At 47.5% G+C, this 25658-nt stretch overlaps 1 protein-coding gene across 1 annotated transcript in view; it reads left to right on the top strand.

The window, feature by feature from the left end:
* NOL11 (nucleolar protein 11) overlaps positions 1-25658 on the top strand; it is a 367767-nt gene that overhangs the window by 17486 nt on the left and 324623 nt on the right. Inside the window, exons 5-6 of the mRNA XM_085617263.1 lie at positions 18002-18059; positions 22000-22141. Of these exons, the coding sequence (XP_085473389.1) occupies positions 18002-18059; positions 22000-22141 (200 nt within the window). The remainder of the gene's footprint in view (positions 1-18001; positions 18060-21999; positions 22142-25658) is intronic.

Raw genomic sequence — 25658 nt, 5'->3', positions numbered from 1 at the left:
CAGCCTCCGCCCGAACCAGCTCCGCTCGGCGCTCGCGGCGGGCCGCCGCACAGTATGAAATATCCGCCCCGCGTAGTGTCGGCTTCAGCGCCTCCCACAACATGTCCGCCCCGGACACGGATCCCACATTCCGTGACAAGTATTGATCTACCGCCCTGGTCATGTGCTCCCTATAGTCGTTTTGTTGCAGATGCCACACTGAGAGCCGCCAACGAAACGACCGCCCCACGCCCCCCATCCGTATGACCGCGGACACCGGGGAATGGTCCGATAGCCCTCGCGCTGCCTCCAACCAGGACTCGGCAGCCCCAGAGAGGAAGATGTAGTCGAGTCGGGAGAAGGAACTATGTACCGCCGACAGGTATGTGTATTCGCGGGCAGTACCGTGGCATCACCGCCAGGCATCCACCCATGCTAGGCCACCGACCAGCGCATTGAGTTTCGTCCGTCTGTGCTGAAGCATAGCTGTTTACAGTGTTTCTGATTGGATGAGTTGTGTCCTTTCAGTACCTACATTTCGGGAACTACAGTTTATTTTGCTTGCAGCACTCCATGGTAGTGCATGTGTTTTCTTCCTCTCTGCACTTTGTGCTTTCTTTGACCATTCCATGCCAGATAGCACACTCCTGCTTTTAACAAGACTTGTTATGGAATTGTGTGTACTTTGAATGCTGTTTCTTGTTTACAAGTTAGCTCACCTCTGCCGTTGTCTGTTCCTAAATGTAAGAAAGTGGCTCTGTATATACTGCACCTAAGTAAGGTACAGTGTGCACAGAGTCCCCAGAGGTTTGGCAGAGGCTCAAGTTAGATATAACCTTACGCTCTAAAATGGTAGCTTGGTCGAGCAGTAAGGCAGTATCCGAGGACAGTATGAAGCATTTGTTGTACACACTCAGTCAGCAAATGGTCTCACACACTCAAGAACTGAACTCTAGGCCAATTGTTTTGTATATAAAAATATATAGTAGTTTTATTTTAGAACCAACAATATGTATCAAAATACTTTCTCAGAATAAACTGCTGTAGTTGTATACTTTCAGTAAGCAATAGACTTTTAAATGCAATAGTTACAGTTGTTGCAATAGGCAACACAATTCAAACACAATTATAACATTGAGCTCAATGGGAGTTTTTAAGTAAATGCAATTTCAGTTACTTTGCATATGAATTTCTTACTCAGAGCTGGATCCTGGGTTCAGCCCTGGTGCATTTGCTGTAAACAGTTGAAAGAAATAGTTTTTGTTACACAGGCGATTTTTAGGGAATATTTGTATGTTTCAAAAATCGACACTTGGGAAGAATTTCTGGCAAAAACCAGGCAATGTTATCCCATGGAGGAAAATCAAGTTAGCGGTAAATATAGTTGTAATTACTTTTCAGGGCCAGCACTGGGATCTCTCCTGATAACAGTTGAGTAATTTCATTTTCGTTAATCAGCTGATTTTTAGTGAATATTTTAAAGTTTCAAAACTCGACACTGGGAAGAATTTCCAAGTGAAACCAGTCAATGTTACACTATGGAGAAAATGTAGGTTATCATTTTTCAGGTAAGTGCTCGACTGGCAGAGTTAAGGTTCTGGGCATAGACTCAGGGGTCTCCCAGGCTCAGGTAGGTACAGTTGGTACACCCTCAGCGGCATAGGGGCAGCTGGGTGCAGAGAGAGTTAGGCCCAATGTTAGCCTATGGCGGGCAGGGGGCCCCTTGGTTGGTGGCTGCTAGGAGGCAGGCCACGTGGCTGTGGGAGCTGGGCTCCTGGTCACTTACACAGGGCAAGTGGGGAAGTAGAATAGCATAGATGTTGCACTTCCAGGGGCACTTTGGCGGCTGGGTGCAGGGTGCTTTCGAGCCGTTGGGCGCTCAATGTATTTCAATGGAGAAGCTACCAGATGAACAAAGGCTGCAAGCTCGGGGACTGAGATTCTTCAGGTGCGACAATCACTTCGAGAGGTAAGTTAGGAAGCTGTAGGTTAGGTAGGCACCCAGGAGCTGGGCACAGGGGGCCACAGGGCGCCGGGGTGTTTTTTCGTGTTGGGAAATCTTACCCTCTGCTGGTCGCGGTTGGAGAGGTCCCTGGTTCTGAGGCTGCAGGCGTAGTCAGGAGCATCAAGGAGGGTCCTTGGGTGCTTGATTCTGAGTCACAGTCGCCGGGGGGACGTCCTCGTGGTCTTTGTCCACTCAGGCACAGGCTAGGCTTGGCGGGTGCAGAGTGTGCAGGAGTCGCGGTTCCTGGCTGGAACCAGGGGTTTGTTGCTTGTTTTGAGCAGAACCACTGCTCGTGGGAGTCTCAGTCTTTTAGAGTCGCAAGGCAGTCCGGTCCTCCAGAGTTTTTGAGATTGCTGACCACTGGAGTAGCTGTGTTTTAGCAGGAGCTGGTTCGAGGGTCGACAGGCCTGTAGGGCTAGGGCCAAGTCAGTTGGTGTCGTCCTCTTGTTCGCAGCTGCACGGCAGGTCTTCTTTCTTCCTGCTTGTTTCGGATTCGGGATCTGAGGAAGGAAGGTTCAGGGTCCCCCAAAATACTACATTTAGGGGCGTTACAGGTAGGTAAAGAGCAGGGACCAATGGGTCACTTACCTATCCTGCCACTCTCCAGTGGGAGGGGGACAGGAGCCTAGTCCTGATTGGGCAGGGCTCCCCATCTTCAAGATGGCGAGAGCTCGGAGATGTGCTTCACCTCGCCTCCTCCACCTGAGGGGTGGGGTTGGCAGAGGCTGGAACACCCCCTTTTCTCACTTGGGCTTTCCTGCCAGTCTTCCCGCCAGAGGGGGGGGGGGTTAGAACCGGTGGGGGCCAGTTGCTGAGTACAGCAAGTGGCATGGGGAAGCTCACAAAGGCGGCATGCCTTTGAAGCTTCTCCTGCCCATCCTGGGGGAGGAGACCTAGCACCTCGCCCAGGACGTGCATTGTTGCAGGCCCAGGAGAGCGGAAGGCTCTCTACCCAGGGGTCCAGCAACATGTCTGCTGGGTGGCAGCCTCTCAGGCCGGATGTGGATTGTGGGTTAGGTTCAGGGGGCAACTCTAAATTGCCCTCTGTCGAGCATCTTACATTAAACCCACACTGATGCCAGTGTGGTATTCAATGTGCTGAGAAGTCTGATACTAAACTTCTCAGTCTTCAGTGGAGCCAACATGGTGCTGTGTAGTTCGTGATGAGGACCTCCCAGCGCCATATACTCTTAATAGCAGCACTGCACTTGCAGTGGCCAGGAATGGACCTGGGTACTGTAGGGGTACAGGGCTCATGCACCTGTACCCTCACCACTGGCATAGTGCACCCAGCTAGAGGGGTGACTGAGGTATGCCAGGGCAGTGTGTTTGTGGGCATGGCACACAGGGATGTGTGCCATGTTGACTCTGTTTTGTTCTGCGCCAAGACACATCCTGCAAAAGCAGTGTGTGTGTGTGTCAGGGTACAGGGCCTCTAAGGGTGGCACAATAAGTGCTGCAGCCCTTGGGGGCCTTCTCTGGTCACAGTGCCCTGGGTACCTATGGTATCATTTACCAGGGGCTGACGTGGCCAGAGATGCCAATTGGGTTTAGGCTTCAATGCAGTTTTAGGGGAGGAACACAAGCCCTGGGTACCTGATTGGCAGGAGCCCAGGGCACACTCAGTCAAAGGACATCAGTAATTCAGCAAAAAGTGGGGGCATACCATGCAAGAAAGATGGTACTTTCTCACACTAAAGCATTTGCTAATAATATATTTAGCAAAAACATAGCTCTGTGCTGAACAACACACTTTTACTAGGGTGCGAATTGTGCTTATTAATGTAATGCCAGGCAGCCTGTGAGGTTGCTCCTAAAGTATTTCATACTAATTTCCCATCAGGCACACTGCTATATAACAAATAAAGTCATTGGTGTGAGTAAAAGGAAGTTCTATGAAAGAAAAGCTGTGAGTTCAATGACACTGTATATATAGAAGTGTGTAAGTAAGGGATCATTGGTTGTCTATTGCTGACAGAGTGTCAGGGTTGAGGCTTCTGCTGAGCTGCATAAATGGGTCTGATGCAGTGAGGCTCCTGTGTTTTCACAGAAAGTAAAAATTGATTTCACACTATCGAGTCCCATGTTGAAGTGAGCATATGAAGTGTTTTAATGCTGCTATTCATGCTCGCTCCATCAGCTCCCCAAAACCCCCAAACTCTGGGACATGTATTTAAAGTAGAAAAAAGTCTACCAGTGTGGATTTCCTAAAAAAACAAAACGTGACTACCCTGGGATGTCCAGGACCCCTGGTAGCCCTCCTATGGGAATCAATTTGTTTAAGTATAAAATAAAGTTGCAGATTTTGTATGTTAAATATTAAACAGTTTTTTAAAAATAGAAACAAATACATACCTTAAGGGTCACACATTTTCAAAAAATCTTGAAATTTGCTTTGAACAACCGTTTACATTTCAGTAAATATATTTCTCTTACTTCTTAACTTTAATTTGATGTTAAAAGAAGCATTGGCAAAGCCAATAGGTTTTGCCTACTCAATAGCAATTGCCTTTTTTTAATGTCTTTTAGCCATATTGTACAGCAGCGTAGAGTGGAGTCGCATGGCGTAGAGTGGTGTGGAATGGCGAAGAGTGGCTTGGAATGTCAAAGAGTGGATTAGAGTAGAGTGGCTTAGAGTATTGTGGCGTGGATTGGCGTAGAGTGTAGTGGGTAAAGTGGATTGGCATAGAGTGGAGTAGACTAGAATTACTTGGTCTGGAGAAGAGTGGGGTAGAGTGCACTGGCATAGAGTGCAGCGGCATAGAGTGGTGCAGAGTAGTGATGTGAAGTAGAATGCAGTGGCATAGTGCATTGGCATAGATTGTTGTGGTATAGAGTGCAGTGGCATGGAGTAGTGCAGTGGCAAATTGTAAAGTGGTGAAGTGTAGTGAGCAGTGCTGCAGAGTAGAGTGCATTGGCATAGAGTACAGGTTATGGAGGTGGAAGGGAGAAGAAATGACATGGAAGGGGGACTGGTGGGAGGGAATAGAAGCTACCTGGACAAGGAAATGGTGGACGGACTGAAAACAAAACGACTCGTATGAAGTGGTTGAACACAAAGTAAAAAGTAGCTCCAAAAATTGTAGTAGTGGATGGACATAAGTACTTGATGCTCCTGGAGGGGACAAACACAAAAAGAGGACATGCCTTGAAATACTTGAACGAAGGAAATGAGAGCAATATTGAAGCTACCAAATGGCAAGCTATGGGTAGGGTGCAAGCACACTGTGTGTAAACATGTGTAGCAGAGAAAGCGCATGCTCTGTCTAGGTGAAACCTTTAACATTTTCTAAATTTAAAAAATGTCTTGTTCAACACCTGCAATTGTTAATTTAAAAAACCTGTCTACTAAACAATGGCATCTAGCCTCATTCCCTTTATGCATATCATTACACACAGTACTTTCTAAAAAAAATCCATGTACACACTTAGTCATCCATTCCTCTTTGCAGTCATACACTTAAACTAACAAACATGAACTTATTCATTCCAAAATCATCCAAGTATTCACACAATTTGCCTTTAACCCACACATCCTTCTATTCAAATGGTTGTACATTCTTATAATCACCCTTTTATCATCTACAGCACAATCTCAGGAAATAATTAAAATTAAAAAATACTAAATACCCATCATGCAATGGTTTGGCCATAAAATATAGCAAAGCAATTCACTCTGCATCCGCACATTAAAGGTGAGATCTATTGACTTTACTAATGCTTGTTAGATCTGTCTTGATGACGCAGCTGTCGCCTGATCTTATAGGATCTACAGGAAATAGCATTTCAAGAAGCACTGCAGAGGGAGAGTCTTTCTCTCCACCACCATTTTAATTAGTTTAAAAAACATTTTTATTGGGCAGATGTGTGCTTTAGCTAACAGTGTTCTTGTTTTGCATTTGTAGCCTTGTTGGAATGCTTCTGCTCAGTACAGCAGTACAGAGTTATTTATAATGACCGGTCAGTGAACTTGCTTGTTATGAAAAGTTATGTCAAAGGCAGAAGACCTGACTTGTTTATTGTAAAAAGGCATCTTTTAAAGGAAATAGTCATCTCTGGGTGAACTGATGCGATTATCTGTTAAAACCTGTAGATGGGTATCACATTACTTGAAGTTTCTTAGATTACAATCAGTAGACAAAGGTTTTGCTGTTGGTCTCCCCCTCCGACAAACCATGGGGGTAGAAGATTTCCACTATGATAATCCTTATTAATCCCTTTTAGGAGGGGTTGTGCATTATTTACCAACTATAATTTTGCTCATATTTGTGACATTGTGGCGGTTTACCTGACAGATGCCAGTCCGGCTTGGTAGCAATCCAATCCCAAAGGCTACAGGCCTGGTTGATTCATTGGGAAAAGGTATGTCTAGGCCTGATAAGTTTTGGATGATGGGCCTTTACGGGTAAATTTGTTCTGGCACTGTTAAAAGACAGGTAGTTTGTTACATGGGTTCTAATAGGTTTCTATAATAGGCAAGGGGTCTAGTGTTAATTATCCTTCTGACAAAACCCTGGCAGGTACAAAACTTGTTCTTTGCCAATCCTTGTCAGCTCTCTTGGGAGGGGGTTTTATATTGTTTTATCGGGTCAAATCTTTTACATATTTCAAATTGTATGGCGAGGTGGGCCTGAAATGTCTATTGTGCGAAATTACAACAAAAGCAATACAACCACATTTTTTATTATAAAAATGTTAAGCCAGTATGCCATATTTAAAAATAAAAAAAAAATACAAATCTACATACAGGCATAGCCATGTGCAGGGGGTCGTTGCTTAGCCTTCTTTTCTTGCCTTGAATATCATCTACCTTCTTCTTTTCCCCATGACTGCATACTACATGGGGTAGTGGGTTAGCCTATTTCTGCCCTTGGCTCTATTGCTCTGAGTCTGACAGCAATTTGCCGGCTCACGTGTACATTTCTCTAAAAATAAGGTTGCTTCACTGGTTGAGCGGGTGAGAAGGTCCTTATGGTTTTCTATTTTTTTGCTTTGAAAAGTTCCTTTCATTACCTAGGTTTTTGTTTATTAATTTGTTTTGGATCATTCCGCCACTCACCAGACAGTCCTACTGTAACATTTGCTTCCCACTAATTTCATCTGCAGTTTGGTGCGTGCAGTGCAGTTACTTTTTCGTAACGAGGCATCATTTTATAATGGTACTTTCAATTGCATGTCCTTGTTTTACCATTGCAAGATCACTTCATGTTTAGAATCTTAATGTTGGCTGTTATGCATGATTAGAATGAAACACAATAACATATTGTGCATACTCACCCTGATGGTATAAGTGGCACTGCAATAATATGTTAATTGTTACCCAACTCAGTGGTACTCGTTTTAGCATGTGCAGCTGGCAACTGAACCGATGGTTCTTAAGCGGCCCTCTTGGAAATCTTTTGTGTATAGTTGCTCCACAGTGACCAACATGTTACTTATAAATGAAACAGCGTTGTTGGAACTTTAAAACGATACATTATGTACAAAATCATTTCAAGATGGCAGTTTGCTGCTAGGTTTAGTTATTTTTTTTTGTATTGTAAAGATATGCCCTCCTAGTTCCATTGGCTGCATTTTTTCCCTACTTTTATTCTTTTGACACACATGTTGAGTTTCTCTATTATTGGCAAATGGGTAAGAGACCGAATGCAAGAATGAGTCCGTGTGTAGATAAATGGCTAGATACATGCAAGGATGAGTGACAAAGTCAATTTGTGGTGACTTATTGGGGGACTTGATCTCATCAGTGAATGAAGAGGCACTTTCAGTTATACACCAAACCTGCTGGCATTGCCAAAGCTTGCCATAACCTAGTGCAGTCCACCATTAAATATTTGTGTCCCTTATGGAGGCATAAATTCCTCACTTCTGCTGTGGTATTAGCCAATCATCAATGTTTTTTTTTTTTTGAAACCGTTTATTACAAGTCTCAAGAGTATACAAGTATGGGCCTACAACCTTCCGGCCGGCCGCTAGCAATGACAGTAACATACGACATACATTTATGGAACACGTGGTGTTACGGAGGAGCATGCTCAGGAGGTAACAACGTCAAAAGCCACATCATCCAGACCCCATTATACGGTTTCATTTTAAATTAAGAACAACAAGAAAACCACACCCACAAGGCAACCCACAATCGGAAATAGCAGCACGTGCTCCCCTAGAGGGGGGATCCCAACTATCCACAGAAGTCTAAAGAGGGGGAAGAGAACAGAGCGAGGACTGGGGGAACCAAATGCCCGGCAGCGGGGAATGAGTCGGCTAAGGGGATGGGGCTGGCGAGGTATCAGGCAGCAGCGGTGGTGCACAGATACCCCCGCGGTAGGCGTTCCAGGGGCCCCATACTTTCACCCATGTCCCAGGCTTACCCCTCGCCACATACACCACCTTTTCTCGAAACATGCACCAGTCCATGTGTTCTTTCCAGGCCGAGACCGTCGGGGGGCCTCTGGGATCCCCACAGTTGAGCAATATCACGCTTGGCTATCATATATCCCAGAGTCACCCACCACGTCTGCGGCGCCGAGTAATCAGTCGTTTCCCACACATTCAACAGGCATCTCCTCGCTTCAGGCAACAGCGCCACATGCGTAACCAGTCGCAGCACCTCATGTACACCACGCCAGAACCCTTCCACCTCCGGGCACTCCCACAAAATATGCAGAAAGGTCCCCAAAGCACCACACCCACGCTTACACAAACCATCTCCAGCATAGCCCATACGCAGAAGCTTTGGCCTCGTCATGTAGACCCGGTGGAGTATCTTGAGCTGGACGAAGCGAAGGCGAGGCGGTATGGCCACCTCCTTCGGGGAGGCCACCGCAGAGGTCCAGTCCTCGTCGTCCAACTCCAGCCCGTCGGCAACCCAAGCCGCACGAAGGGCAGTCAACAAGCCCGAGTGGTCGTTAATCAGCTTTTTGTATATCAGTGAGATCGTGCTGTCCGGGACGTGCCCATCCAGCATTCTATCCTCCAGGGGGGAATATTCCGGGATGGAGGCAACGTCCGAGAAGACGGAGCCCAGCGCATGACGGACCTGCAAATACCGAAAGTATTCACTGCCCTGCAACTGAAATTCCGTCTGCAGCATATCGAACGTTTTAAATCCTCCCCTCGTCCAGAGATCCCCCACTTTACTGATACCTATTATGTCCCACTTCTCAAAGCCCTTAGAGGTCCACAGGGAGCCTAACCGCTCAGTCGCGTATAGTGGTGACGCCCGGGTCAAACGGTCCTTCCACCCCATAGCTGCATTGGCCGCGTGCCACACTTGCACCATGACACGCGTGGGGCCCGTCAGACGAGCGTCGGGCGCGCTAGAATAGAGCGCTCGATTGTAGTCGCCACCTGGCAGGAGCATCTTGTCCATTGCGAATGCCGGGTTTAAGGCGGGCCCGTATAGGCCATGGTTAATTGCAGCGAGCTGGGAGGCCCAATAGTACCGTTTAATATCCGGGAGGGCAATCCCCCCGTCATACCATGGGAGCGTCAACTTCGCCAGGGCAATACGCGGCCTCCCGTCCCAGAACAGGCGGCGTTGCAGACTCTCCACCTCACGGAAGTAGCGCGCCGGGACTAAGTCCATAGTGTTCTGCAAAGCGTACAGGAAACGCGGCAGAGACATCATCTTAAACAATGCCGCCCGGCCGAGCGGCGAAAGCGGCAGGCGCCGCCAGCGTGCGACATCTACCTGCAGGCGCTGGAGGGGGGGGAAGCAGGTTCCGTTCATACCTGGCCTCCGGGTCCAGAGTAATGAAGACACCCAGGTACCGAAATCCCTGCGGGGCGATCTGGATCGGACAGCCCCGCGGGAGAATAGGAGCCTCCCCAGAGAGAACATACACGCACGATTTAGCCCAGTTGATGACGAGACCGGAGTTACGACCAAATGAATGTAAAACATCAACCAGCACTATAAGTGATTTACGTGGGGAGGCTAGGTACAGGAGGATGTCATCAGCGTATAGGGATACGCGGTCCTCCTACTCGGGGGTCCAACGGAGACCACGGATGGAAGGCTCCCACCGCAGCCACTCCGCCAGGGGCTCCAAGGCAAGCGCAACAAGAAGCGGCGATAAGGGACAGCCCTGTCGCGTGCCCCGGCCCAGCTCAAACGGGGCCGATACTCTTCCGTTCACCACCACCTGCGCCAATGGGCCCGAATACAACAATTTGACCCAACTGATAAATCCTGGGCCAAATCCAAACTTCGCAAGCATCGCCCAGATGTATGGCCACTCAAGCGTATCAAACGCCATGGTGGCGTCCAAGGACGCCAAAATGGCCGGTTCCCGTATAAATGGGACGCGCGCGAGCACCCCATGCAAACGCCGCAGGTTAAGGGCTGTGTTGCGATGGGGAATAAAGCCGGACTGGTCCTGATGAACCAGATCTCCCACCACACCGACCAGCCGATTGGCCAGTACCTTGGCGAGAATTTTGGGCTCCGCATTCAGTAGTGAGATAGGCTGATAGGAAGTAACCCGGTCCCGAGGTCTCCCTTCCTTGTGGATCACCACGATTGTAGCCAGACGCTGGTCAAGCGGGAGGGAGCCCAGCGAGTGGGCCGCCAGGAACATTGCGCGGAGGTGGGGCGCCAGTGTATCCGGTCGCAACTTATACAACTCGATAGGGATACCATTCGGGCCCATGGCCTTGCCAGAAGCGACCGAGCGTACGGCGAGGGCGATTTCGTCGGAGGTGGGAGCGGCGTCCAGCGACACCCTGTCCTCCCCGGAAAGGGACGGCAGCGCGATATCCCTGAGCAGGGCACGGGAATCCTCTTCAGAGCAAGAAGAGACCGGGGAATACACCTCGCGGAAATAATCCGCGAAACAGGAGACAATTTCTTCTGGCTCAGTTACACACACACACCATTCGTTTTCTCAATCAGCGGGACCACACGATTCGCTCTCTCCTTTTTATCCAACCACGCAATCAATTTACCAGCCTTATCACCCACATCATACAGTCGCCCCTGTTGCTCTCTACTAAGGCCCCTGGCCGCCTCCGTGACGAGGGCCCTATAAGCCGCCTGTTTGAGTTGGAGGACATGTAGTGCAGCATCCGTCACCCCATCTTCTAGATTACCCTCCAACTCAGCTATTTCAGCCTCCACCCGGGTCACCTCCTCCCGCTCGCGCCTCCGGGCGTGGGAAATAAGGGATAGGGCCTCCCCTCTGAGTACTGTTTTGAAGGCCTCCCACAGGGAGATAGCCGAAGACACTGACCCCACATTCTCATCAAAATATCGCTGGAGGGATTTAATCAAGTCAGCGCGAATGGTGGGGTCGCGCAGGTACCAGGAATTGATTGGGACCACCCTGCCCTCACCCCTCGGAAAGACATCGAAATGTAACAGGAGCGGGGAGTGGTCCGAGATACCCCGTGCCAAATGGCGCACCTCCCCCACCCTCCCGACATAGGCCGCCGGGACAAGGACATAATCGAGCCGTGAGAGACTACCATGGGCCCCCGAGTGGAAAGTGTACTGCAGCTGCGTGGGAGGTTTTAAGCGCCAGCAGTCCACCAATCCCAGTGTATCCAAGAGGCCGGATAGCCACGCCTGTGCCCGGGGGAGGTCCTTAGGGGGGTGACGATCCACAGTCCCAGAAACCACCGCATTGAAATCCCCCCCCCCCCACCACCAGAAGCCCCCCCGGAAGGCCAAGGAGGAGGCGCCCCAGGTCTGCAAAGGTGGTCGACTGCAGCCCCGGTGGGACGTACACTGACACAAAGACAACCACTTTGCCCTCCATTCTCCCCACCAAGACAGTGTAACGTCCCCTATCATCGTGGAGCACCTCATCAATTTCTAACGGGAGCGAGTTCTTTACCATGATACCCACACCCCTTGAGCCTGACGTGAAGCCCGAGTGGGCCACGAGGCGGTAGCCACGCCGAATTATGGCACAGAAGGAATTGCCAATAAGGTGTGTCTCCTGCAGAAAGACTACATCGGGCGAGAGTCGCTTCAAAAACTGCAGGACCACACCTCGTTTGATCCTGTCCCCCAGTCCATTAACGTTCCAAGACAACAAAGTTAATTCCCTACCCCCCATCATACACAGAAACCATCATTCGTCCCCCCGAGAGCACCTTAGAACCAACACAAAAATAAGTTTGCCTTGTGATAATAACGAACAACACCCCATCCCTGCCCACCCACCCCAACAGAACTCCCCCTCCCTGCACCCCTGCATGAGCCCAAACAGCCCCCCCAACGTGCAGTGTGCCTGTCGCCCCATAGATAGTTAAACTAACTAGACCCCCAGAGGAGGAGGGAGAATCCCCAAGAGACCCCACACAACCTCCATAGGAGGGGAACTTAAGCGAACAGACGTATGGTCAAAAGTGGCATCATTTTTGTCCCGAGCGAGGCCTAATATTAGTCCCTCAGTCCTGATCCGGCGAGCCCTCTCCCCCCGCCGCTCCCCCCCCGCCACCCCGATCCCGATCCCCAGACAGAGTATCCAGCCAGTCCCCGGCCGCTTCGGGGCGCTCAAAAAAGTGCGTGCGACCATCCACCTCCACTCGCAGCTTAGCTGGGAAAAGCATGGCGTATTTGAGGTTTAGGTCCCGAAGACGGCGTTTGACACCGAGGAAGCTCAGTCTCTGCTTCTGGACCGCTGGGGTGAAATCAGGATAAAAATTAATGTCCATATTGTCAAGTCTAATCGGTCCCTGTAGTCTGGAGGATTGCAGGATAGCGTCTCTGTCCCGAAAATTAAAAATCCGGGCAATGAGAGGTCGCGGAGTGGCTCCGACCTTAGGCCTTCCCCCGGGAACCCTGTGGGCCCTTTCCACAGCAAAGAATTTACTCAGCCCCCGTGGCTGGAGATGGGTAACAATCAGGTCTTCCACGAAAAGGTCCGCCGCCGCCTCCTCACGTCCCTCAGGCACCCCGATGATACGGATGTTGTTCCTCCGGGCCCGACTCTCGGAGTCCTCCAGGCGGCGATCCATCAGCGCACTCGCCCGAGCAAGCCGGCGCACCTCCGTTTGTAGGGCCGCCACATCTGTCGTAAGGCCCGATGCGGTGTGGGCCAAAGAATCGACTCGGTCGTTGGTCTTGGAGAGATCGGCCCTTACCAGGCCAACATCCACGAGGACCGAGTCGATCTTCTGCGCCAGTGTATCGAAACGCTGGCCCACCGAGGCCTTCATCTCGGCGATGGCGCCCATGACATCCCGCAGAGTCAGATCCGTGGGCAGATCGGGGGCATCAGTAGGGCTCTCAGGGGACCTGCGTGGCACCTCGGGAGATCCCTTCTGGAGGGTATATCGGTCCATGCTGTTGGACGGATGGGCTGCGCCACGCCGGGTCGATTTTATCTTTGCCCGGTCACCATCTTGTTTCGTGGCCATGGTCCCAGTCTCCCTGTCGCACCAGCCACGTCGTGAAGGGCAGGCAAGCCGGTCTACGGGCTCCGGGGGGGGAGCCACCTCAGATCTGCGGGGCGGATCACAGCCGGCGGGCAGGCAGGGTCCCCCGGCGAGGCCACACCAACACACAAGGCCCCGCGACCCAACCTCGCAGAGACAGCAAGGGGGGTGCGAAAGCGAAAGTGAAAGTGCGGGGTACGCGAGTCACCAAGCCCTGTCCGCCGCTGTTGTTCACTTTGTCACTGGATCGCCCCACAGCGCAAATCCGGGGTTCGGCTAGGAGAAGGCCGCAAACCTCGATCGGTGCTCAAGCCGGTGTCCGAGGTCCGATTTGGAAGCGGAAAACGGGTGCCACCTCAGCTCAGGCTCACCAACACAGTCCCCTCATCTGGGACAGGATATGTGCAGGATAGTCATAGGAGGTCGCGGAGGTCCTCGGGAGCCTCGCACCTACGCGGCCATCTTGGTTGCGCGCTAGGCTCCTCCCCCGCCAATCATCAATGTTGATGTTCAGATGACAACAGCCTGAGATTACCGATTAATCCACCAGTCTCAAACATGTGGTTAAAAACTCTACTGTCCTGCTAGCTTAGGTGCAAAACATTATCCTATTATATCATGACTTTGAAAGAGATTGATTGCAGTCATTGCATGGTGAAACCAGAACCCAAGAATGAGACCCTACAAAAAAACTGCTCATTAATTTTCATGGAGAAACTCTTTTTTGAAAGATATTGCCTCCTTTAAAAAAGCATCCATTTGAAGCAATGTCTGAGATGTTGACTCCATAGACACTACAGCAAACACAATGAGCTGTGCTGAAGACAATAAAAAACAATCTCCTCTGATTTACTATTCCTATTAAATGTATAAAAACTTTCACTTAAAGGTGATGAAACATTATATATGCAGCCCAGAGACTAAAAACTGGAATTGGGAATACCAATTAATAAATTCATTTGGATCTTAACACTTGACTCAGTCAAATTAGTTGCTGATGTAAATCCAGTTTTAACAATGCAAGGTATGAATTTTAATGATGAACTGGATATCTCTGAAAAGTGAAAAATTGGGAATGCAACCAATAATGAAGAAATTAAACTCTCAATTGTGAGTACTCGTTTTTTAATTCCTTTTAATTTATCGTGCTTATTCTTGTTGAATGTATGTATCTTTTATTGCGAAAGGCTAAGCGGGGAATTCAAGGAGTAGGTGAATGAATGAATAGATGGAGGAAGCATTGGTGAGTGACACTGTATTTATGACATTGAATGTTTAAAGTAATATTTGACTGAAGGGGCACTTGGTTATAAGGCAGACGTGTTGGCATGGTGTGAGGAAGTGTCTCATGACATGGTAAGCACCCCACATTTTGCCTGGAAAATGATTTGGTTTCGATTGAAAGTGCAGTGTCCCTGCCAACCAGGTCTCTTGTGCCAGAGCTCCTTAACTAAAACTGTACCATGATTGGCAACTTCAGACCCCTCTGTCAGTCCTTAGTAAATGGTACCCTGCTACCTAGGGCATAGGGACTGAAGAGAATCCCCATGGCAACCCTCACCTAGACCATGCAAACTGCCACTGCAGCCTGCATGACTTGGTGCAGACAAAGTGACAAAGTCGACTTGCCACTGTGTGCCATGTCAAAGCAGCACTGCCTAAGGTGTTTAGTCATCCCTCTAGCAGGCCCTACAAGCCAAAAGGCAGGATGCACTATATCTTAGGTGTGGGCATGTCTGCATAAGCAGATATACCCCTACAATATTTAAGTCTATTCTTAATATTTTAAGTGCCAGGGAAGCATAAAAGTGGGTGTAGACACCCCAGGTAAGAGACCCATTGGTCCCTCCCTGTCACTCCCCTGTAACACCCCTAAATCTAGTATTTAGGTGGAACCCCAGACCCTGAAATCTGATTCCTGGCAACCTAAGAAGAGACTGACTCTACAGCGTTGCACCAGCAGAGAAGACTGCCGACACCAACTGACTTGGCCCCAGCCCTGCTGGCAGCTCTCTACTATCCTTGCCGAAAAGACGACCCGTCCTGCAGCCCAGCAACCTCCAAAGCCTTGGGAGGACTGACTGCCTTCAACAAACATAAAGGTCTCCTGAGGACAGCAGGCCTGTCTAGAAGAAACCACCTTTAAAGAACAAAGACTGAGGAACTGTGAAACCACAGCCGGACCCTCCTCTGCACCAGACGCCAATGGCCTGGGTCCAAGTGGCCCACCGGTCTTGTGAAGGTTCCCCAGCGCTTCTGAGCAAGAGTCCACCTTGATGTCTGCAGCCTCAACTCAAAGACCCCCCCCCCCCCCCCCCCCCCCCCCCAACCCCCTCCACCACGACCTGCCCGGTAAGACTTTTCCCATGCCTAAGGACACCCCTGCACCTGAAACCTCTAGGCCTTTGGGAGCGTGACCAATGGTGTCCCTATGTCCCCTACCATCTCTACTTACCTGTGCAGCTGTGGGTTTTCTTTGCCCGGCCTGAGCCTGCATATTTGCTCTTGGCTCCCGGCGCTGTGTTGGCACTCTGTACCTGGCTGCCCCTGTGCAGCTGGGGATGTAAGATCGGCACCCGAGCCCCCCCCCCCCCCCCCGACCCCTGTGCTTACTTCAACCCCTGGAGACTGGCATACCATACCGCTTTACTTACCTGTGTGCAGAATCTCTTTGATTACCTCCTTTCTCCTTTGGATAACATTGGTGTTAGATCCAGAGTTTAAACCCTGCACTTGGCCGCCCCTGTGCTCTTGGAGGTGCTGATTTACTACTTACCTGAAACTTGTCTGGTGCTGATTCTTCATTTTGAATACCATTACTGTAAGTTGTATACTAAACTGCATTCTTGTTTTCCTCCCATAGGTTAACATTGCTGAACTGAAAATTACATTGTGTCCGCTTTTTAAAGTGAAAAGTATTTTTCTTGAAAAACGTACTTGCCTTTTTATGTATTTCTTGGTCTTAAAATAAACCTTGAAAGAAGCTTCTTATTCTAAAATTGGTGTGGATCTCCTTTTTGAGTTGCGTGTCATTTATTAGTCACTGTGTGCATAACAAATATCTTACACTCCTCTGTGTTGGGTCTAAGGCTGCTCGCGCACTCTACCACAAATATAGCACTTTGGGTTTACATTGAGCCCTGTACACTTCTGGGGGAAACACTGGACTCTTTACACGATATAACCACTTAGTGGTATATCCCATCAAGTGCCAACTTTCTACACATTGCCTGTGCTTGTTGGTTTTTGTGGACATTAGAGGTGTGGTGAGCTCTGATGCACAAGCAAAGTTTATCCCTTTCTTAATGTGGCGCCCTTATTAATGTGTGTGGGTTCTGCCTACTCAACCCAGGTTATACAGTGGCTCAGAGTGGTCTTTTTACCTTACGTTGGTGAAACTGCCTGCAGTACCAATAGGTGGGATCCTTTACCATCGTCTTTTTTTTTTTTTGTTTGTCTACTTGTGGGATGGAGCATGTATATGTGTGTTGCACAAAATGTTTCCTTTGAGTCAAGCTTTTGATATCCATCTTGGACATTCCAACCTACATGCACTCTTTTTGTCCCTTACTGGACACGGCTGTGCCTAGTGGCTGGGGGAGGCTTCCAGCCACTTTCCACTAGTGCTGGTTTCATTTGGCTGGTTGAAACCCTACAATCTCTCATTTCCTGTGTTGTGGCTATCTCCCAGGGTAACAGAGAAGCTTCCAAAGTGTGGCCAAGAGCAAGTACATGATGCCCCTTCAGGACTGAAGGAGCACACTAACCTTTGAATGTGGCAGACCCTTTAGTTGCCTGTGGCCTCCCACCTTGACCATTAGGGTGGGATTTTACTATTGGATCCTTCAGCCAGATTTGATTTGGCTTTATCACCTTTACATCAAGGAGACCTGCTCAGCATTGTAGGGAGAAGGCGAGCAGTAGAACTGCTCTATTTAGCTATCCTCCTCCAGAGACAAAGTCTTGTAAGCCTGCAAAACCACCTTTCTTCTATGACTTGGGGAGAAGAGGGCTGACCTGGCTGCCAAAGGGTTAGACTGAGCATGATTGATTGACCTCATTTTGGAACCTGTCTGACAGGTTCTGCGTAACACACCCCAATGAAGTGAGGCTGAGCCGCAGGGTCACCTCTGCCCAGCTGACCTGTAGGAGTCAAAAAGAGCAACAAGTTTGTGGAGTTGCTGGACCAAAATTTGTAAATGGTACCCACACAACCTATTGCATAGTAACCACTGGACCGAAGACCCCAAGACAAGACATTACAATAGATTTACACTCCTTCAAGGGTAAGACGTAAAAGAATAGTGTGTGATATTATTTGATTTCCAAAAGGGTATTATAACCAGGGCTTTAAGAGTTCTTTTTTGTTCTTCAGCCACCAACGTTTAAAACTATTTGTGTTGTTTTGTAACCATTTTTGCTTTAGTCGTACGCTTATGTGCTTTTGAAAGTAGCTGTAGCCGCTTATAGGTTAATATACATGTGCAGCGAAAATTTATTTTTGGTTAAGAATTAAATGGGTGTTATTTTATGTATTTTAACTTAAGATGTCCTTAGTTATGATTTAAATGAGAAATGTACATTAGTTGTATATGTTTTTGTTAAGTTTTACTGTTTCTCTGCTTCTAGGTGGTCTGAGGTGTTTGTGAAAGGAGAGCAGACTGTATTAATATTTATTGCAGAAAGGGTAAGTAGACTGGAACCCCACTACTTTCTGTAAGCTAAACATGTTTGCTATGTTTCCAGCATATACATTGTGCACATATGCCATTGGTCTGTTGTGAAGTATGCTATCATGCATCATATATCTGTTTAATGGCTAGTTTATTTATTCCCAGCTGAAAAAAATAATTTGGAAGTCTCCAAAGATTTTCTTGTAATTGTTGAAATTATTATTTGCATTGTGAACACATTTATCGCCACACTGACACACCAGTCTCTCAAATCCTGCATAGAAATCACGGATTCGTCATTGTGGCCTCCTGGAAGACACAGCACTTTAACACCATTATGTGGGTCCTGTGGAAAACCAAGACCTTCATTCAGAGGCTAGTAGATATTGAGGTCAAGACAAGTTAGGCGATCCTTCAGACAGTTATTTGCAAGCTGGGTTGTAGAAATTCTTTAATATTCAGCAGTAGAAATTCCTGTTCAATAGACAACCCCCTTTCATCAGTTGGTAGGTTCTAAAGATGTGTGCGGAAAATAACATCTGAAAAGCACTGAATGTGTGGTCAGTCCATAATTGTGAACATTTTGAACCACTATGTACATTATGCTACGGTGAAGTTTCTTAGGATGTGTGTCAGCTAACAATGTGTTGTATTCAGTGGGATGTTTCAATAGGACCCTGGCTCAGCCTTTAACAGCAAGCATACCATTTATCCATCCTGCCTGCCTTACTCTGTCTCCTGATATTTTTCCACTTCTCACCTTCTGTTTTCTGGTTTACTTTCTGTTCCCATTCCTCTTCTGTTTTTCTTTTTCCAGTTTGTTAGTCTTCCGCTTTGTTCCGCTACTTCCTTTCCACATTTTATGAATAATTGCCTAAATAATAAAATAAAACCTCGCTCATCCTTTCTCTACCCTGCTAAATGATTGAGGAAGGCAGTAGAAGGACTTTATGAAGGATATTTTTGTGCTAGGCGATACAAATCAGAGACATGTATGTAGTTTGTGTATTTATATTCATTTCAAGTCCTATATTTTGGCTTCAACCATCTCTCCGAAAATTAATCTTGATCCATCCTGCTCTTCCAGAATTTGTCTTTCTCCTTACTTCTCTGTACTCAGTATCTTTTTAGGTCTCGGCTGCGAAGGCTGCGCTTGCGCAGTCTAGCTCCGAGATTTAATGACTTGGAGAAGAGGGGCTTGAACCTGCCCCTCTTCTCCCCTGTTCTCCATTGGTTGGCCTCTTGAATGCTGGCCAGCCATTGGAGAAGAGGTCAGTCATTCCGATCAGGCCCTGTCCTTTTCGGATCGGGGGGCGTGTTTTTTGCAAGAAGTCTCAAGGAGGAGATAACAGCAAAACACGCCCCCGAATCCGAAAAGGACACTGCGTTTCTCCGAGGTATTTCTGCTCTGCCTCGGAGAAAGGCGGTGGTGTGCCTTTTGCTCTGCCTTGTTTTTCCAGTTTAAATTACGATGTCAATCTTTCGGCCAGCGGAGTTGTCTGCCCTTGCTCGAGTCTGCAATAGCTGCAATAACCAATGAGAGCTAGCTGTAAGCGTAGTCGTACCAATCAGAAAGGCGCCTCCACATTGGCACAAATGAAGGCAAAAAAACGAGAGTTTCGTGCAAAACTGGATTTTCCTGTACCGTCTTGGGAGACAGTCATTTAAGGTCACGCTGCGTAGACAACATATTTTACGGTATACACCCGAGCCTCCATTTCCATCTCCATTTGGGTTTATATTGTTATTGCTTTGCCTGGCATTAACATGGCTGCTTCGATAATTCTTGATTTCCTGCCTTTGGTTTTCACATGCAGTATCAAAGCAAACACGTAATCGGCTGTTTCAAAGGAAATCTGTTAACCATGTATGCACGCCATTTCAAGAATATATACACGATAAGGATATACGCATTTCTTTTATCACTCCTATTATTTCTCGTCACTGCTTAATTCTTCCACGGGGGTGACGCCATCATGCGCCTATTAGTAAAGGTTGTGCTATGGTTGGTGATTGGCTTGTTGAAACGCGGCGTGTCTCGCTCGCATCCTTTTCGTATTTATTCATCCCCGACTCGCAGACATGGAGGCGCTGGCTCTGCGACTCTTTGAGATCGAGGCTGTTAAGTTTGGGAGCTTCAAGCTTAAGAGTGGCCTCCTCACCCCAGCCTACTTTGACCTGCGCGGAATCGTATCTCACCCCGACCTTATGAACCAGGTGTGCAAAAATATTTCTGGATACTTAAAGCAGGGTATTAGTGCACTGTATTTCTTAAAGCGTTTTGGCGGAGACCAGAATGAGTGCATGGGGACTGAGTACCCTTGTGCCGTCAAGTTGGGGTTGGATGACAAGCGACTAAATGCATACCCGTTAAATGGCATAACTCTTCATTTGTGACAATTTCAATTTTGGGCATGGGACCGTCCTGTTTGTGGCTCATGTGAGGCTGGGTAACCTCATCCGGAGGCGGAGCAGTTTTGTTTCTTCCGGTGCAGCAGAAGAGACAAACACTTAACTACCTGTCCTTGCTATAGTGTCCGCGCTATAGAAAACTGAATAAAAATAAACGTGTGCACAAGTAGAAGTGGTAAAGCCCGAGAAGTGTGAAGGCCACCGCTGATGTCATCATACCATGCAATGACGGCGTGATGTGTTTTACCTACATCCTCTCACGTCCACACCACAAGTGTGTTTAAAAGTACTATTACCACAGCACTTACACCCTGTGTGTGCCCCAGAAGCACCGGTGAGGCGGGTGGGCACTAGCTGAGGGAGGTGTCAGTGTTTTTAGACTGACTGTGGTACGCTAGATAAACACGCCCTCCGAGGTTGATAAAGGTCACAGTATGCAATAATTAGTTTAGGCAGCTTCTTAATATCACATTTACCCATTTGAAAGTGCTGTGGGCTGGCCAATATACTATTATCTGATTTAAAGCTATTCAGTTTGCCGACCTCTGAAGCATAAGCGCATAAATTGGCCCTGTAAAAGATTCGACCTCGTGAGCTAGAGGTCACCGTTGATGTCATCCTCATAGGAACCAGGTGCAAGCGAAGGAGTACTGTGATTTCCTAAGTCCTCCCACGTCACCACCACAAGCGTGGTTAAAAGTAATACCACCACAGCACTTACACCCACAACTTTCTCTGTCCAAGAAGCACAGGTGGAGCGGGTGGGCACTAGCAGAGGGTGATGTCAGTGTTCTTAGACTGACTGTACCGATGTGCGTCCGGAGATGAACGAGCCTGCAGTCACTTCACCTGCATGCAAATGTAAGTGACACGGAGTAAGCTTCGCAAGGACATTAAACAAGCATTTACAATGCAACGGTCTCGGCATTGTTAAAGTTAGAGCTATTGGCATTGCTCATAACAATGCCGTTTCTTTAAATGTTTTAACCCCTTCGCTGCGGCGGGAATTCCGCCGCAACGCTTTGGGGGTGCGGGGGGGCAGCGCGGTGGCGCTGTGCTCATGACGGAGCGGTTCCGTCATGACTCCGCCCAGTTGCGTTGTCCCCCCGCACAGGCGGGGAAACAGCGCCGCGTAGGCGGAGCGGCCGCCAACGGTCGTGGCATGACGGAACCGCTCCGTCATGAGCACACGGCAACCGTGGCTCATGACGGAGCGGTTCCGTCATGAGCGGGGAAGGGGTTAAAAACAAAAACATAAACAAAAATAATGTCATGAGCAATGCCAATAGCTCTAACTTTACCAATGCCGAGACCATTGCATTGTAAATGCTTGTTATTTTTTCTAGTACACCGATTATTTTCCTTTTTGTTAAACATCTTAAACTGCGGTATTTAAACTGAAATTAGATGTTGTGTTTAAATAATTAAATGCTAATCTTTGTCACCTCAAGATTTGTTTACTGTCTGAAATACATCTGAACCCTTGTGTTGCACTGCGATTGTTTGGACATCCAAAATTCTTACCCTCTTTTCCTTTTTTAGCATGAGGATTTGTTCATTTACGTCCACAACTTGAAGTTGAATAGCCTGCTGAGGTTTAAAGTCCCGCAAGATAAAGATGCTTCCGTTCCATTAAGCTACACTGCATGTTTTGGAAATCGGTTCATCACACTGCTTTCATTGTGTAAGTTGTGATTTTATCTGCTTGGCCTTGATCACTTTAAATTTACATTTTATGTTAAGCTTTATACCAAGTTTGTGATGTCATCATTGCAATTGAGTGTTTTACTATGTGGCAAGTATAACCTGCTGCAATGCAATCAAATAACATTTACAGAAGCCTAAAGGCATTTATCCTTTTCAAGTCTGTGTTTTGGGATGTTGTCAGTCATGACAGGGCTTAGAATGTTAGTCAAAATTCGAATTCCGTGTAGAGGTAGTGTGTGCATTGTTTGTTCTTTTGTGATTAGCTGAGCTGCAATGCAACCCTTGTTGGTAGGCAGGTTGTACACTTGTTTGACGACATACATTTTTATTCTGTCTAGAAGAGCGAGTAGTATTTAATTGTCTGGACATTGCAAGTCTCATCAAGGTGGTAGGCCTTGCTTTGTAGCTGTTGAGTAGTTGCTTTATTGCTTGTGCCCGTTGGGCTAGTTTCACAAACACATACATTTAAATTAGGATGTGGGAATTACCAAGTCAGGAATGGTGGTAGCTTGCTTTCATAAATGATAATTACCGTCTTGTCCCACTTTCTTTCCCCTATCCTTGGATCCTGAGAGATTCAGCCCTCACAACAGGTCCCTTCCACTATAGTAGACTTTTTTTTTTAAATTTGATTATTGACATTTTTCAAGTTACAAATAATCACATGCTAAAATGTGCAGATTGGGTTATACAAGTGTGATATTCGTACATATCTCACATTACAATTAGAACCAAACAACGATAAAAAAAACAACCAGAACTGGTCAGCATGTTAGAATTGATACAATCTAGGCAAGTGGTACAGCACTATACGAGTAACAGTATAAAATTGCACGGATATAGAGAGGTTCACCAATATGATAAGCAAAGCACTGGATATCCCACATCGTTATTAAGCATATAACCTACGGGACAACCCAGGAGCCTGAATTGTCAAAATCTCCCCCGAGCATCCACTACACAATTCATGGGACTTATTCTGATCTAGTAGGGCCTTAAATGCCTGACAATATTCTCTTCATTACGCCGCGTGCTCTGGTGATCAAGGCCAGTGTGCTACTGAGCTTCACCAGAACGGATCAGAGGAGCAACACCCAAGATGGCACGCTGAATGTCTGAGTGTTCCGCCTCTCACCTCATGGGAGTATTGCTGTTTGACTGTAGTGTGTGCAGCCAGTTTAAGACTGGTCCCCATATGTCTTTTGGTCTGGACTGTGTTGGCATCAGTTCCCAATACGGTGGTAACAGGTTTTGACAGAAACTAATATCCTGTATCCATGCTTTGCTTGAGTGTGCACGTTTGTCGCCCCAATGTATTGCGACTCTGTGCTTAGCTTCTAGAAGTAGAAGTGCATGTAGTTTTTTAGTCTCTGCTGGTGTACCCTGGACGTATCCTAAAATTCCCACTGTGGGAGCAGGTGTGAGTTTCCAATATGGCATCTATCTTACTGAAAATGTCTACCCAATATCTAAATATACAAGGGCAATACCATGCCATATGAAGAAATAAAGCTGAATCTGCGCCACATCTCCAACATTTGTTATCGGGTCTGAGCCCCATATTACGTATTTGGATTGGCGTCCTGTAATATCGATGTAAAAATTTAAAATGAATTAGGCACAGTTTGTAGTTGGGGGATAGTAATTGCAATTGCCCACAGCAGACTTTTCCACTGTTTGTCTGTAATTTGTGGATGTAGTTCTGAATTCCAGCCCATTATCGCTTTCGGCTCAATCGGTGCAGTCTGCATATGTCATACAGTCTAATGATCAGCTTTCTCAATGGTGAGTTTGTTATTAAGTGTTCCACAGCGTGCAGTGTAGGTGGCGGGCTAGGAAAAGTACAATGTTATTGCCAACATGCTGCTCTAATTCGGTGATAGGTAAACATTACGGTGAACCGCCCAATGTCACCCTCTGGGGGATTTGGTAGGGCCCTAAATTTGTCCTCGGGATATAGATCTGCAAATGTATTAGTATCCATCTGTCTCAGTATCTCCATCATCCCTTTGTTTGCCAATATGGGCAGCTGAGGGTTTTGAGCCAAGGACATAGATGGAGCATATAGGAGTGAAAGGTTCGCTCATTGGGCCAACCTCTTCTAGGCCCAATGTAGTGTTGCATTGTTGTTCATTTCCTCTATGGGGCGCTTGTAGGGCAGGTATAGGGCCACTTAGAGGGGCGTGGGCGCCGCTCGGTCCAACTCCACTGCCACATGTGGCTGGAATGGAGTGGGGTGAAGCCAGAAATGGGCAAATTGAGCCTTAGCACAGTAGGCATAAAGTGATATATCAGGGGCACCCAACCCCCTCTCCCACTGCTCCTGTGGTAGCGTCAATAGCTCCCACGACACGCAAAGCTGTTTCCCAGCCCAGACTAAGGAGACCATAAGTCACCTCATTTTCTTGAAAAATGCTTGTTTAAGCGGCATTGGGATGTTGATGAACATGTAGAGAAACTTTGGCTATATTATCATCTTTGCTATGGCAATTCTACCTTCAAGGGAAAGCGGGAGTTTGGACCATATTCCTATCTTCCCCTCTAACCATTCTACTGCGCTCCCGTAATTCCTATTCCAAATTTCCTGTAGCTTGCAGCTCAACCAAATCCCAAGGTATCACACCGGCCCTTCTGCCCATTTCAGCAGGAATTCTATATTGAACTGTGTTGTGGCCTCGGTGAGGGGGAATAGGACCGATTTTGTCCAATTTATATGAACCCCGGACAGTCCTCCAAATTTTAAGTTATTCCGCAATACTGGGTGTAGGTTGTCACGTGGGTTGTTTATGTAGAGGTTTATGTAGAGGTGTTGGTTCAGAGTATAGAACTTGAATTTATTTAATAAAATTTGGACTGAGTCCCAATCTGGCTAACACTGTGAATATATGACCATTCCAACAAATCAAAGGCCTTGATTGCGTCCAGGAACACCACCAAGGCTTTTGTTTGTGGATTCAAATAGTGCAGGACCGCAAAGAATGTTCTCAGATTATGCGCAGTGGATCTACTGGGATTAAGCCCCGACTGGGCTGGGCGCGCAATAATAGTGAGTAGAGGTTGTAGTCTGTTGGCTAATAATTTTGCATATATTTTTGTGTCTAAATTTATTAGCGATAGGGGTCTGTAGGAATCCCTTTCATTAGGAGGCTTGTTTGGTTTTAGTAAAGACAGTATAGTTGCCTCTCTCATAGTTGGGGGTAGTGATCCAACGACTCACTATATATATCTAGCAGGCGTGGAACCAAAATGTCTGCATAGCATTTATAGAAAGCGGCTGTCGGGCCATCAGATCCTGGAGCCTTATCTGCTGGCAGTCCGTTTATGACCTGCACTATGTCCGCTACCGTAAAGGGTAAATATAAATGTTCTCCATGGGCTCCTCCCAGCCACAGTAGTTCAAGAGAATCAAGGTAAGAAAGTAGACCCTCTCTTGTCTCTTGTAGATGGGAAAAGGTATAGAACTTGGTATAGAACTAAAGGAATGCATCTATTAT

Source organism: Triturus cristatus, chromosome 7 (assembly GCF_964204655.1).
Source record: "Triturus cristatus chromosome 7, aTriCri1.1, whole genome shotgun sequence".
Lineage (NCBI taxonomy): Eukaryota > Metazoa > Chordata > Amphibia > Caudata > Salamandridae > Triturus > Triturus cristatus.
Note: the sequence above shows the minus strand (reverse complement) of the source record. Positions and strands in the feature narration are given on the sequence as shown.